At 45.2% G+C, this 16,378-nt stretch overlaps 1 protein-coding gene across 3 annotated transcripts in view; it reads right to left on the bottom strand.

Annotated features, from left to right (window-relative positions):
• The window catches only part of KLHDC1 (kelch domain containing 1), a 2,530,617-nt gene that overhangs the window by 1,563,557 nt on the left and 950,682 nt on the right, over positions 1-16,378 (bottom strand). For all 3 annotated transcript variants that reach the window (XM_069637400.1, XM_069637401.1, XM_069637402.1), the window contains exon 5: positions 2,290-2,368. In XM_069637400.1, the coding sequence (XP_069493501.1) occupies positions 2,290-2,368 (79 nt within the window). The remainder of the gene's footprint in view (positions 1-2,289; positions 2,369-16,378) is intronic.

Raw genomic sequence — 16,378 nt, 5'->3', positions numbered from 1 at the left:
AGAGTTGGCACAAATCCCAGATTCACCCCTTAACCAGTGTGTGTAATGCTGTAATTTAATTTTGTATTGCCTAGCCTCTTGAAATTACCAGTCCCTAAACCTTTCCAAATTGTCAGCCCTTCAGAGAGATTTCCTTCTCAGGGTATGATCTTCAAAACAGCCTCACTCATGGTTTCACTGGCTATAGTGTTGCTTCCACTATAATAGTGAGCATTGATATATTGAACACCACAGGCACTTTATTCTTTTGATCTCTAATGGCAACACTATTTGAAAACCATGTCCCGCTTATAATCTCATTCTGTCTGGATATGGACACCTTCCTGGTAGCTTCTAATCTGAATCCACTATCCATGCTATGGTATGTGTAACTTTCTCCTTCCTACCAATTGGGCTGCTCTATCCATGCTTGAGCACATTTGCGTTCTGTGGGGGAGCAAATGTGAGCTCTCCGTCTATTCTGGGTTGCATGCATCTTTTACATATAGTCCTGCACTCATACTACAGGCTGCATACCTTCCTGGATTCTATTGATAAAAAGTCTCTTGGATCTATGCTGGAACAGAGGTAACCTCTTCGTAGACTGATAATGTTGGCCTTCAAATGGTACTTGTTTATCAGTCTGATTAGAGCAAGAATGAAGAGGGTAATGGGACTCCAAGGGAGTAAGCATCCTTATTTTTAATGCTGTGAGGCAGCATATCAACTTATGGGTTGTGATTGCGGCAGGGGTGTGGGGGGATGGGACAGATATTCCTGATCACTTAATTCCTTTGGTTTGGAGGGGGGCCCAAAAGATGTCCATGCCCAGTGCCCCAAAAGTGCTTAAGATGGGCCTGCAACACGGTACAACAAACATTCACCCACCTTTTCTTCCTCATCTTCTTTGCCTTCCTCTGATCCTATAGCTTCCTCTATGTAATTCTGTAATAGCAGTGACATTACTACTGAAACGAGGAAGAATACAGCTGACTCCGGTGAGCTGTCCCCTCACAGCACTGGGACAAGAAGATCAGGACCAACACCAGTGAGTCATCCCCTCAAAATACTGTAACAAAGAATATACACAGAGCCCTTACCAATCTCTCAGAAAACCAGAGTGAAAAATGTAGTTATCCAGTCACAAGTAGCTTAAAGAGGGACTAGCATTGTTGGCAGTCCCTCCTCGGAGACACCGCAAGACGAGGTCCTTGCTCGTACCGGGAAGAGAGGAGTCTGCAGCCGCTGACCGGGGCGAAACGGGGAGAGTTCCAGAGTCCCTTCCTGCTTTGCTAAAGTGTGACGTGCCCAGAACTAGCAAGACAGAAAGCCCAGGGGCAGGAGAGTGATGAACAATGCAGGCAAGCAGGTACGTGCCTTGTGGCTCCACAGGAGAGTGTCAGACCCAGGTAAACCAGCGCAAAAATAGGAAACAGCTGAGGAGAGCTACCAAAATATGTACAGAGATATGGGGAGGAGGCGGCAAAGGACCGGGAGCCCCGAAAGAAAGTACAGGGGCTGCCCGGGGACCTCTGGGCACTTGAGAAAACATTGAAAAGGGGTCTGGGGCAGACACTTAAGAAACCAATATAAAGAGGTCCGGGGTCTGTATTTAAGAAGCCTGTTTGAAGGGGTCTGGGTCCCACATTTGAGAAGCCTGTACAAAACGTTTTGCGACCCACACTTGAGAAGTCAATATAAAGGGGTCTGAGACCCGCATTCAACGGAACGGAGAGATTCCCCCAACTACAGTATACTGTCAGGGAAAGCCTGAGCAAGACCTGGAGATGGGAGACATTCCCCCTACTTTCCAAAACATACCGTCCAGAAAAAGGGAGTCATTCTTCTGGAGCCTCAAAAGACAAATCCATTTTAGTTTTGTTATAAGTGTGAGGGTTAGATGTAGGATTTTTACGCAGGACGGTGGATATTTTAGTTATGGACATTCTGACATTTCCATTTGAGACAGGGAAACCCGTCTTATTAGGGTTGGATAGGTTTCTTCCTTTCTTTGGGTATAAAAAAAACATCTTTGCCCAAAAGCATACCTCCTGTGTGTCAGTCTCCTCCAACGCCCTCACACATTCCTTGTTATCTGTCAAATTTGGTAACAACTTTATTGCAGGGAACAGCAATTTCAACAAATATATTTTATATATTTCATGATATAGCTTTCACAAATGCTTATTCCAGTTGGCTGCTCCTGGGCATTACTAACTTTACTGAGGCATATACCTGAGACAGCATAATAAACAGGATTTGCTGTGTATCAATAAATCATGAAAGAGTAACAAAATGTTTTGATCTTACCCAAGATGCATCTTGAACATCAAAACAATCACTCAATTCGTTGTGCTTCCTACATCCGTAACCACCAAAATAAATCAACCTGGACAAGACAAACACAAAAAACTCACATATTATTTTAAACTTATATGGAATTACATTGTTATGTTGTTTAATACGATTCAAAGCTATGAGCAAGTTACAAGATATGGTTTGAATCAGAGAGAATTGAATAGATACTTGGCTCTAGCTTCCATGATTAATTTAAGGATAGGTATTGGCTGGGGGTTCTGTTGGGGGAAAACCAGAACTTAGCAAATTATTGGAAGGTCAGGAATATGGTGTACGGACTTATATACAATTTATGCCTATTGGTGAAAATATTCAATCAGCATGGACTGGACTGAAGGAATGTTGGTCACATGATATTGGGAGGGTTATTACTGATGAGGACTGGAGTGACATACTGAGGGAGAATTTACATTTGGGAGCAGACATGGGTTTGCGTTTGATTCGACAGAAGATCATTGGAAGGCTATATTGGACACTGGTTAAGATGTTTAAATTGGGTCTTCAATCTTGTGATTTATGCTGGTGCTGTGACATTGGTAGAGGCACCCTGTTACATTTACTGTGGGAATGTCCGAGAGTGCAATTGTATTCGCGGGATGTCATTGATAGGATTGATCTGATTTATGGAATAAACTTACAAAGGTCTGCAGCTTATATAGTTCTATTGTCACATAAAAATAGATGTGTGCGTTCTAGAAAATGTACTTATTGGATTGATAGGGCAGTGATGGTAGCAATTAAATTAATTCTCAGAATTTGGAAAAAGAGGAAAAAGCCTAATGTCGAGGAGTGGTTAACGGAGTTGCATATTCTATCACAGTATGATAAGGTTTCATTGGAAAATAAAGATAAAGGTGAGGAATACATAAAGTTATGGGGCCCATTTTTGGCTCTTTATGATTAATGTGACAGTGGAGCTGATCTGGTGGATATGTCATCTGAGGAGGAAAGGGGGATAAGGCAGAGGTGATGGTGTTTTTTTTATTTTTTATTTTTTTATTTTTTTTTCTCTTCGCCCCACTTGTGTTGTCTCTTGTGTTGTTCTGTGTGTATTTGTCAGTTTGCTGTTATGTTTCGCAGGATAACGCTGTTATGACAGATTGAAGATGTATGATGCTTATATTGTTCTGTAAATTAAGTTGTGACGCTTTACTGTGAGACATTGTTTACTTTATTGGTAGTAGTTGTTGTTCATTGCAAACTTAATAAAGTGTTTAAAAACAAAAAAAAACAAGTATACAAGTACATATGATGTATGGCATGCATTACTCACCGTAATCGTATTGCTGATGCTTGTATCTGCTTAGATTCCCATGCTATGCATAGACTGACATCTAATGGCAGTCGCAGAGTATTACATGATTTGTTTTTGAAACTCGAAAAGGGATATGTTAGTAATGCTATCCCTAGTGTGACGTCTACTGTACCCATGGTCCTCCACGCATCGAGGTCCCTCATATTGTTTTGTTATCGACATGAGATTGCATGAAGTGCAGCGTGAATACAGAAATAGGTGAGCAGAAAGGTAGATAGAGAAACATCTATGCATCTTCGACTCCAAGAGGGGAGGAAGGGTGGGCGCATGTAAATCTAAGAAGATACAAGCACTAGAAATATGATTAAGGTGAGTAATGTATGCCTTCTGAGGCTTGTGGACCTGCTTAGATCACATGCTATGCATAGATTAGCGGGCAGTGTGCGTCAATGCAGTAATGCTGAGTAAATGTTTGTATGGAGCTCCGAGTAGCTGCCTTGCAAATTGCGTCTAAGGGGACATTTGCAATAAATGCTAAAGTAGCTTTTGTACGTCTTGTATAGCGAGCTCTTGGTGTAAAAGGCAGAGTCTTTTTTTTTATAGTGAATAGAAAAGCTGTATGCACTTCACAATCAATCTGGAGATAGTGTATATGATCTCCTTCCCTACCTGGTGCTATGGAAACAAAGTTGATTTGTTTTCCTTAGAGGTTTAGTTTTGTTTATGTAGTACAAGACCACCCTCCTTATATCTAGGTTATGGAGGCTTCTTTCAGCAGAATGTGAAGGTTTTTGAAAAGTAGTTCATTGGACAGGTTAATATGGAACTTAGAACACACGCTAGGTTTTCACCTAAATTAATATCTAAGAACCACCATGGGGCATCATTCTAAGTTTGCCGGTCCGGAAACAAGGGTGCCGGTAAGCTCACCAGCACATTTGTTTCTGGATTGGCTAACTGAATCTACCTGCCGTGGCCGCTGTTCCCGACAGGTCTGACCCTGGGGACTTGCATATTATCGTGGCCTGACTTCCTGGGGCGCCAGTGTGATAATCTCCCTGTAGCACTGGCAAGTCAGGCGCCGGTAACATTTTACGAGTCCGGCGGCTATCCACTGGTAGCACCGTCAGGATTACCGCCGGACTCATAATGAGGCCCCATGTCTTTGTGGATGATAACGAAAGGGTCTTATACTGAGATTGCCTGCAGTTCACTGACACCTTTTATAAAGGTGGTAGCTACTAGAAAGGCAGTCTTGTAAGTTAAATGTTTTAGGCTGGTTTGTGCATAGGCTCAAAGGGGGGACCCATAAGCTTTGCGAAGACAACATTAAGGTCCCAACCTGGTGGAGGATTTGAAATGGGATGGTATAGGCTCTATACTCCTTCCATGAATACTTTGATAAGTGGTACCTTCCACCATGACACCTTGCTTTGGGATGTAGTGTAACTAGACAGAGCCACTAGGTGTACTTTGATAGAATTGAATACTAAACCTGAGGCTAGTAGGTAAAGCATCTAGTGAAGAATGTTAGATCTTGAACATTACATTGGATTTATGTTTTGTAATCTGGACCAAATGACAAATCTTTCCCACTTGTTAAAGTAGCAGTGTCAAGTGTTGGGTTTCCATGCTTCTTTAAGGATATCCATACACCTTTGTGGAAGATTTAAGTGCCCAAACTCTATGACTTCAGGAACCAAGCTGCCAAGTTCATAGTTTGAGGGTATGGTTGGAGTGTTGTCCCCTCGTGCTGGGACAGCATGTTGAAGGGGCACGGAAGTTTGATTGGGTTGCACATTGCTAGTTTCAGCACGTGTGGAAACCATGATTGTTGTGCCCACAACAGAGCTATTAGGATTAGAGTGATTTGTTTCTGGAGCATCTTGTGCACTATCTTGTTGAGGAGTGATGTTGGTGGAAAAAGCATAGGCACATTTCCCTGACCCACTCATTCACAGGGCGTTACCCCCTGGACACTGGTTGTGGAAACATGGATGCAAAGTCTGGGCATTGTGCGTTTAGGTTTGTTGTGAACAAATCTAGAGGTGGATGCCCCCATTGGGTGAAGATTTTGTTCAAAATATCTTTGTGAATTTGACACTCGTGTTCCTTGGGCAGTAGAGGACTTCTGCTCAGAGTGTCTTCTAGAGCAATGAGTTCCCCTAGGAACATGTGTTGCTTGAGTGCCCACTTCCACATCTTTTGGGACAACCTGGACAGACTTATAGAGTGTATTCCTCCCTGCTTGTTTAGATAACACAAGGCAGTGGTGCCGTCTGTGAGGACCTGAACTGTTTGACCTTCTATATGTTGCTGAAAAGCTTGCAGTGCTTTGAGGACTGCTAGTAGTTCTAGAAGGTTTACATGGTTTTGGGCTGTTTGTGTCAATATGGCGTGTGTTGTGTGATGAACGTAATAGGCTCCCCACAGAGTGAGGCGTCCGTTGTCAGAATGGTTTGTACTGGTGGATTTCGAAAAGGTTGTCCTTTTAGCAAATTGTCTTTGGACCACCATCGTAGAGCTTGTACTAAGGTTAGCGAAACAACCACTAGATTGTCCCATTAACCTCTTGCCTAAAACCATTGTTTTGCTAACCACTCTTGCATTGGGTGCATGCGCGGCCGAGCGTGAGGAACCAGATAGATGCACAAGGCCATTATCCTAAGTAGGCGCATTGCCTTGCGCACAGTTATATGGCGACTGGCTAAATATTGAGGTACTTGAAACATGTTTTGTACTCTCTTTTGAGGGGAAAGACCAACTATTCTTGAGTTTTTAAGACTGCTCCCTAAATCTGTTTCACTTGACTGGGGACGAGACTTGATTTTCTCTTGTTGATGGAGAATCCCAATTGGAACGACAGATACATTGTTCTTTGGGTGTTGAATTTACATATTTGTGGTGTTTCCCCAATTATTAGCCAGTCACCAGATAAGGGTACACTGGGATTGATTCTCTGCATAGGTGCGCTGCCACTAAGGACAGTAGTTTTGTGAACACCCATGGAGCCAATATTTCAAAAAAGGTAGCAGGCGCTCCTCTCCAGAAAGAACAAGGCATGATAACCTGTTCTGAGATGAGAGTTTGCAGCACACACTTTTTGCTCACTGTACCTTTCACAGATGGGAAATATCCATTTGCATATCAGTCTTTGTCCCACCCACATGAGCAGTCCAGCACCGAAATGCTATGGCAATTTCTCTCTGAACAAGAGTACCTACAGCAACCCCATACACGTGTTTCAGCCTTGTTGGGCCTCATCAGAGAGGTGAAGCTGTGCCTCTCTGAGCACAGTGAGCAGGGAGTCAACGTCTGGTTGCCCCTAGGTAACTTAGGGTGACCAACCCAAGGCTATGCTGAAGGGGAGTACCTTGAATTTATAATGTTCACCTGCTATTTTGAAGCACAGATAGTTTCTGTGCACTGGAAATATGAAAAGTATGCATTATTCAGCCAATGCTGCCATGAAATCCCTGTTTTAAATAGCTGGATTACCTCCGGTTGTCATGAATCGCAGGGTGCGCCCCTTTTGGGCCTCATGGTCCCTGTCACAACAGGCTTATACACATTAATACCTCCAATATGGCCCTCCAACGCATTCCCTTCTCGCTCCATGCGTTGGACGTAACCTTTCTCTATTTCTAGAGCACGCCTTCCACGGCTCCGCGCGTCTCAATGCTATTGCGAAGTAGCGACCAGACGTGTGCTCCGTAGCTCGCGGTTCTTCTCCTTTCCACTCCGCTTTCCCTTCCTCGAACACCCCCCTTCTTCCTCCTGGATTCTAGTTCTAGCAAACTTACCTTGCCTCCTGGATTCGGCCTCCTGGAAAACTGAACACATACTGGATTCGGCAGAGACACGGGCCGCCTTCTTCAAAACCCGATCCATCCGAAAGAAGGCAGCATCCAAGGACACCGGTAATGAACAGATTCAGGTAAGAAGGCGGGGGGGGGACTCCTTGACAGTTTGAGACACCACCCAATCGAAAGCGATCGACATGGAGGCTGCCGTGCAGGACTTGATGCGTCGTATGCAGGAACTATCAACCGAGGTACAGAATCTGAAAGCGGAGAACGCCGCTCTCAAACAATTGGTCCTATCCCGGGATTCTGCTACAAAAGAGAATGTTATACTGGGCGGAGTCGTGGATAAATACGACGGCTCAGCAAAGACCCTTCGTGCATTCCTGGATTCGTGCTTGGTTCACTTCACCTTCAAGCCTTACTATTTTGCGAACCCCAGGGCCAAGGTGGGTTTTATAATCTCTCACCTTTCCGGGAATGCCTTGACTTGGGCCACTCCCCTCGTTAACTCTAGTGATGCCCTCCTTGACGATTATGATGGGTTTATACGGGCCCTAAAAGACATGTTTGACCGCCCTGAGCAGGTCTACAACGCACAAGAACGCTTGTCAGACTTTCAGCAAGGGGCCCAGGATATGCTCACGTATGTGACCCGATTTAAACAACTGGCAAAGGAAGCTGACTGGTCCACTGAGGCGAGTTTTACCCTGTTCAGGAGAGGATTAAACAAAGAAATTAAGGATGAGCTGGCCAGAGTGGCACGACCAAGCTCATTCCAGGCATTAATGGATCTTGCCATGCAGATTGACTTCCGTATCCAGGAAAGGAAGTAAGAAAAGAAGAAATCCAGGGGAACTACTTCCAAGGTATCATTTGAGGGTACCCCTAGACCGGAAATCAACCCAAGCCCAGTTTCAGAATCCGAGCCCATGCAGATTGGGGCCTTTCGTGGACCCATATCTCCACAAGAGAGAATGAGGAGAATTAATACGGGCTTGTGCATGTACTGCACCTCAGATAAGCATTTGGTTAGGGAGTGTCCTTTAGCACCACCTCGGTGTTCGGGAAACGCCAGCTCGCGATCCTAGATGGAGCAGAGCTTCGGGAGAGAGACGTTTGCTCCACATCCATTCCATCCTTGAACTCTCCTGGACAAAACAATTTGGTGGTACTACAGGCCTTTTTATCACCATCCAAGAATACCAACTATTCAATTTTGGCCCTGGTAGACTGTGGAGCTATGGGAATATTCATCGATCATGAGTGGGTTGATAAACATCAGATTCCCTACGAAACACGAAGCACCATGCAGCCTGTGGAGGCTATCGACGGAAGACCCCTCACATCAGGACCCATAAGCCTTCAGACCAAGGAGATCCAGATTTCAATAAATCACCATTGAGAGCTGAGCATGTTTGACATTATTAAGTCAGCTCATTACCCCTTGGTATTGGACATGCCCTGGCTACAGAAACACAACCCATATATCAACTGGTCTGCCGGTTCCCTATTCCTAGGCTCAGAAGTTTTGCATGTCTCATTGTCTATCCCTAGAACCTCCATTAACACACCCAAAGGAACCAACAAAGGAACAACAGACACCACTAATGGTATCCAATGTCATGCAAGTTCCTGAAGTCTACCAAGCTTATGCTGATGTGTTTTCAACTGCCATTGTCCAGGCCTTACCCCCACATAGACCTGATGTTGGGGAGAATTCTCTCTTTAGGCTGAATTTCCTAACCTAGTGAGTCCCCCAGCAGCTTTGCTGGATTTCTGGAGTTTGTTTTTTTCTCCTGCCAAGAGTGAGACGCTTTCTCCCACTCTTGGACATGATTTATGGTGTTCCTTTGACTGTTTGTGTATTTTATGGGCTATGGGGTCCTTTACTCCATATGGTCTCATGTGTTTTTCCTGTGTGTGTTACACAGCACCCTCCGTGCAGTGACACAGGGGTGTCATAGTGACACCCACCATAGACTCCATACCCTCGGACTGACTACTGTCTCCCAGGGCATGTAAAGTCACCATTGGCTTCACTAGTCCCAAATTATTAACAGAAACCAGTACAAACCATCATATTGTGGACGTACTGGTCAGGGCGATTCGATTGCCCCGGGGTCTGTTAGTCGAGGGGGCACGTCTCCGCCCCCCCTAATCGAGTTTTGGCTGGTGGCAGTGGATACTACTTTTTTATATTCGACCACAAATATATCCGTATGGGATTTTCCCATTGTTCGAGGCTACCAACTTTAATTTATTTAATTCTCATAGCCTCGAACATACCGCCGGTTTATTTAATTAATATTAATTCGCTGGTTGGTATTTTTTGCCAGGACTCGATTCTAAAATGGCGTTTGTGTTCTCTTCTGTGACTCCAACCCAAGTCAAGCCCTTTGTTCCACTTTTTGGCAGGCTTCTCCACAGAAGCCTCCAAAAGTGGTGCCACTCTGTCTGGGTACCACAGGGAGTGTGGTAGGGGGTTTAGGCACCCTGGACTGAGTTACCTTGGTAACTCAAGTCGCACTCTTGTGTGATTGGGCCAAGTGGTGAGCCGGCCGGCTCACCACTTAGCATGTTTGATTGACAGCTAGGCTGAGTGAATGGGGGTGTGCTGCATAAAAGCAGGGCTTTGGGGACTGGAACTTCAGAAGTCGCCACAGGACCTGAGAATCCGACAAGGGAGAAGCTGAGCCGACCTACCACGACAACACCACCGGTGGAGCCCTGCGGAACCGACTCACCACTTCCCAACGACAGAGAAGATCTCCCGGCTGGAGAGGCTTCTTCCCCTGACTGATGGGCACAACCAGTTTACCTTTCCTTCTTTGCACCTCAGCCCGGCTTCTGGTCGAATTGCCCGTGCCAAGCACCCTGGAAACCGGATAGCCACTTACCACTGGACCGCGAATAAAAGGCCCGCTCCTTTTACCTGAGAACTCTGCGACTGGTTTCTTCCCTGGCAGTGCAAAGGACTCCTGTCTTCCTCCCCGACGAGATCCTCTCTTCCCCCGGACGAAGCACCGACTTGCATCCGCTGCCAGGAACAACTGCCCCCGCTGGAGTATTCTCACCACTTTAAAAGGTACCGTGTCCGCCAGGCCTCCCTTTCTAAAGATTGCTACAAGGTAATAATAACCCCTTAACCTTCTGGACTGGGCTGGCCGCCTTGACCTTCTAACTGCTCCCTTTCTTTGGTCCAACTCTTTTTGAACCTTTACAAGACTCTTGTGCACTGCAACCGTGTGACCTTGGACACATTTCGTTTTGATCCCCTTAAAGTGGATCCGGCCTACTGACTCTAAATTCACGGTGTTACTTTGCCTTCCTCTCTTGTCGTGTTCGTGAAAAAGTGTTGGGATCTGTTTCAATTTATTCTCTGCTTTTCTCTCCCGTTTAAAACAAATTATTAGAGTGCCATCTACGTTAAGCGCTCACCGCTGTCTGAAAATAAGTGGGGCTTTACTTAAGACTTGTCTAATAATGTTCTAAGAGAGTGTATATCTTTTAGTGACCGTGTTTTTGAATTGCTTACTATTAGTGCCTGTGTGTTTTTCTAGATGTGGTTTTAAATAAATAATTATATCTCTTTTACACCAAGCCCTGGTCAGTGTTTACTTGTTCTACTGTGTTCTTTTGACCTATTGTGAATACTCTGTATACTGCCTAACTCTTCTTGAGGGAAGTTTGACTGCTCAGCCACAGCTACCAAGTGAATCTGTGTGGTACAGACTGCTACCAAGTGGGTTTACTGCCAAACACCTGTAGTCTTAAATCTTTTGCAGTGGTCCCAGAGGGAACTGCACAGGTTTCTGCCTAACACTGGTGTACAGCGGTGGGATTTGTATTGAGTATACACTTTAGAGTGCTTTTTGAACACTTTAGGACAACTAACCACAGAGTTTAGCACTAAAAAAAGCTGATTTTCTAATTATGTCTGATATGGAGAGTTATACCCTAGAATCTTTGTCTGCCAAAACTGCTGATTGCTTAAAAGTATTGTGTAGACATAAGAATCTCTCTGAGAAGGGCAAGAAAATGGAACTTATAGAAAGATTGTTAGAAAAGTCTGGGAGGTACAGAGGAATCCACCCCCCCCCCCCCCCCCAGCAAATGCAGAAAACAGTGATGGTATTGATCTGAATCAAAGTCTTGATAATGAGTCAGAAGAGGAAAGTGAACCTAATGAAGTTAGCCACTCTGAGCCACTGTCTGCCTTACCTACTGTACCTACTGTGCCCATACCAGGTCCCACATGTAACCCTGCTTATTTTGAACTTGAAAAAATGAAGCTTGAATTAGAGTACAAACGTTTTATTGCTCAATCTGAAAGAGACCAAGAGCTAGAGTTCAGAAGAATGAATGCCCAGGCTGAGAAGAAGCAAGCTGGGTTAAGACTCAGAGAAATATAGCTTAATCATGAACTAGAAATGAAGAAGTTGTCTGTGGAAAATGCTTCTCTCTCCTCTGGTTCCTCTAGGAGTTCCAGTCCCAAAAGACCCCGGATGCCCAAGGAATTAGTGGGTATGTATGAACCTAAGTTGGATGTGTTGGATTGGTTAAAAAAGTTTTGAGTATAATCATGGGCTCCAGGACATCACAGGGAATGAGTTACTTCCCTGGTTATTCTCTAGGCTTCCCCCTGTTGCAACTGATGTGGTAATGGAGTTTGGGGAGGTGGATAAGAAGGATTATGAATGTGTGAAACTAGCTTTGATAACTAGATTTGGGAAGACCCCTTCCCACTACCTTAAGAGGTTTAGGACCCTCAAAAAGCATGATGGTACCCCTTGGGATACCTGGGTGACTGAAAGTTTGAAAAACTTAGAGGGATGGATTAAGGGTTACAGAGTTAACACTTATGAAGGAATGAAGAATCCTGTAATGTTGGAGTCAATTTATGATGCCTGCTCTCCTGAGCTCAGACAGCACTTTGTTGATTCAAAGGAAATAGATTCTAGGAAGTTAGCTAAGGCTGCTGACTTTGGAGTCTCAGCCAGTGTTTCTTTAGTGTCTCTGGGGTTGTGGGAACAACAGAACTTAGATGTCTTAGATGTCTATAATGCTATCCCAGATAATACAAAAGAGTATTATAAGGCCAGTGTCCAGGTGAATGGACAGGAGACTCCTACCATTAGGGACACTGGGGCCAGCATAACTGGTGGACAAATCTTTTTTGCAGGCTGAGGATGTTGCTAAGGCACCCAAACGCCTCACCAAGTTAGCTGGAGGGCCTGTGCAGATGCTTCCCCAATTACCAGTTCTCATCCAGTGTAATGACATGACTGTGAAGATACCTGTCAGCATACAAAGTGAGGTGCCAGGAAGGGTTCTGCTGGGTAATGACTTAAAAACTCTTGGAGTAGTGTCACATACCCCCAGACATCCTAGTAAAAGGTTACAGGAGCTCACCAGACTTGCAAGGGAGCGAACCATGAGAAGTATTCCCAAGGAGATGATGAAGAAAGAGATCACTCCTACTTCACTGGAGATGTCAGCTGCTGTCTCTCTAAGAAACTAGAAGGAAAAGGGAAACCTAAAACTTCTAAAAAGAACCCCACAGCCAGCACTCCAGTGCAGCCAACAAGGACTTCCCCTAGGTTGTCCAAAGTTACACCAGTAACTCCCCCTCCAGCTGAGGCTGAGAGGGAGGTACAACCCTGTGTGGTTGAACTAGACTCTGAAGAAGAGCTAGTGGAAGGCCAGGAACTCATTGGATATCTGGATCCTGTTGACCATCATGAGCTGCAGTCTTTACTGGCAGAAGGTGGACCCAACAGGGCAGGCTTCAGTAACGGACAGAGAATGTCCAACTCTGGAAGGTCTTCGCCACCAGGCAGATGCTCAGGCTGAAGGGCAAGAGCCTGGGAAATATAGGTTACACTGGGAAGATGGCCTCTTCTACAGTGAACCAACAGAGTCTGCACCTGGGGACAACAAACGACTTGTAGTACCCCAAGAGAACAGACCACAGTTCTTGCAGTTACCCTATGAGATTCCTTTGGCTGGTCACTTGAGTTTCAAGAAGACTAAGGAAAGGCTCTCACTCTACTTTTATTGGCCAAAGATGGGGGCTGAAGTAGATAAATACTGCAGGAGCTGCCACACCTGCCAGACTTCTGGTAAGGTTGGCTCCAAGAATGTGGCACCTTTAGTGCCTCTCCCTGTAGTGGGAGTCCCATTTGAGAGAGTAGGGATTGACATTGTTGGTCCCCTCGATCCTCCAACCTCCTCAGGCAACAGGTTTATCCTCATTGTAATAGACCATGCTACAGGGTAACCTGAGGCAATTCCTATGAGGACTGTTACAGCTTGGCTGTGGCTAAGGCCCTCCTTGGTATTTTTACCAGGGTTGGGTTTACTAAGGAAGTAATCTCTGACAGGGGGTCAAATTTGATGTCCCACTACATGAAAGCCATGTGGAAAACCTGCGGAGTAACTTACAAGTTCTCAACCGCATACCACCCTCAGACAAATGGGCTGGTTGAAAGGTTCAACAGAACCATGAAGAGCATGATAGGTGCTTTAGAGGACCCCCTTAAAAGAAAGCGGGACCTTCTACTGCCATGCCTTCTTTTTGCTTATAGAGAAGTCCCTCAGGAGGGAGTAGGTTATTCTCCCTTTGAACTTCTTTATGGTCATCCGGTCAGCGGTCCATTAGCCCTGATCAAGGAGGGGTTGGAGAGCGCTCCTTCCCCCAAGCCAGTCAGAGTGACTGACTGTGTGATAGGTCTCCGAAGGAGAATGTCACAAATGATGGCAGAAGCAAGTGATAACTTGAAAGCTGGACAAGCATTGGCCAAGCACTGGCATGACCAAAAGGCTAACATGGTTGAGTTTACTCAGGACCAGCTAGTTCTCATTATGATTCCAACAAGGCAGAGGGCCTTGCAAGACAAATGGATGGGACCCTTCAAAGTTGTGGGTAAACTTGGTGAGGTCAACTATCTGGTGGACTTGGACAATCCCAAGGAGGCTCCAACAGTCTTCCACACCAACAGACTAAAAGCGTATGTCTCCAGACCTGATGTAGGAGCTTTGATTCTAGCATCATCAGAGGAAGAAGAGGAGAGTGAAGCTCTTCCTGATCTCCTCGGAGGCTTACCCTTAGACGAAAAGATTGAAGGAGTAAATCTCTCTTCAAATCTGACACCTGAGCAACAGGAAGAGTGCAAATCCATGTTGAAACAGTTTGCCTCCCTGTTCTCACTATCACCAGGCTTGACCCCTTGGGGACAGCATGACATACTCACTGGTGACTGTCTGCCAGTCAAAAGCAGAGGATATCGAATGTCAGAAAATGTAAGAACCCACATCAAAGGTGAGGTCAGCAAGATGCTTGATCTCAGGGTAATAGACCCCTCTACTAGTCCATGGTCTAGCCCAGTTGTGTTAGTACCAAAGGCAGGATCTAAAGAACTTAGATTCTGTGTGGATTACAGAGCTCTTAATGCAGACACTAAGACTGATGCCCACCCTTTGCCAAGGACAGATCAGTTGGTGGATAGACTTGGTGCAGCCAAGTTCCTCAGCACATTTGACTTGACGTCAAGCTATTGGCAAATAGCCCTGACAGACCATGCCAAGGAGAAAACTGCATTTTCTACCCCAGTTGGCTTATACCAGTTTAAGGTTATGCCTATTGGATTGAAAAATGCACCTACTACATTTCAAAGGATGGTAAACCAGGTTCTGAATGGGATGGAGGACTTCTGCATGGCATACTTGGATGACATAGCAGTGTTCAGCAATTCCTGGGAAGAACATGTAGAGAGATAAGATATGTTTTGCAGGCTCTTGGAAAGGCCAATCTGACCATAAAGGCGAGTAAATGCCAGATTGGACAGAGTAAAGTGGTCTACCTTGGACATGAGGTAGGAGGTGGAGAAATTAGGCCTTTGCCCAGTAAGATTGAAGCTGTGCAAAATTGGACAACACCTACTATTCAGACTCAGGTGAGAGCCTCCTTAGGCCTCACTGGGTATTACAGGAATTTCATTGAGAACTATGGGTCCATAGCTTCTCCACTGAATGTTATCTCCTCTCCTAAATTCCCTAAAAAGGTTAGTTGGAATGAGGAATGCAATCAGGCCTTTGAAACCCTGAAAAAGGCTCTTTGACAAGCCCCAGTACTCAGAGCTCCTGACTACCACCAAACTTTCATTGTGCAAACAGATGCTTCAAATGTAGGAATAGGTGCAGTCCTCAGTCAACTGGATGGGAAAGGTAGGGAGCACCCCATTTGCTTCATCAGTAAAAAACTGAAGGATCCTGAAACAAGGTGGGCAACCATTGAACAAGAGTGTTTTGCTATTGTGTGGGCTCTGAAGTAGTTTAGGCCATACTTGTATGGTTCTACTTTTGTCATTCAGACTGACCACCAACCCTTGAGATGGTTAATGCAAATGAAAGGGGAAAACCCAAAACTATTGAGATGGTCAATCTGCCTGCAAGGGTTTGATTTCACCATTGAGCACAGGTCAGGGTGTCACCACCAAAATGCTGATGGTCGGAGAATTCTCTCTTTAGGCTGAATTTCCTAACCTAGTGAGTCCCACAGCAGCTTTGTTGGATTTCTGGAGTTTGTTTTTTCTCCTGCCAAGAGTCAGACTTTTTCTCCCACTCTTGGACATGATTTATGGTATTCCTTTGACTAGTAATGTGTTTTATGGGCTATGGGGTCCTTTACTCCATAGGGTCTCATGTATTTTTACTATGTGTGTTACACAGCACCCTCCGTGCAGTGACACAGGGGTGTCATAGTGACACCCCACCATAGACTCCATACCCTGGGACTGACTACTGTCTCCCAGGGCATGTAAAGTCACCATTGGCTTTACTAGTCCCAAATTATTAACAGAAAACGGTGCAAACCATCATATTGTGGACGTACTGGTCGGGGCAACTGTCACAACTCGACCCTGGTCACTGTGGGGAAGATGGAGGCTTACTTAGGTATTCTCGTGGTCCTTTTACCGTT

Source organism: Ambystoma mexicanum, chromosome 14 (assembly GCF_040938575.1).
Source record: "Ambystoma mexicanum isolate Mex_15411 chromosome 14, UKY_AmexF1_1, whole genome shotgun sequence".
NCBI classification, from domain to species: domain Eukaryota; kingdom Metazoa; phylum Chordata; class Amphibia; order Caudata; family Ambystomatidae; genus Ambystoma; species Ambystoma mexicanum.
Note: the sequence above shows the minus strand (reverse complement) of the source record. Positions and strands in the feature narration are given on the sequence as shown.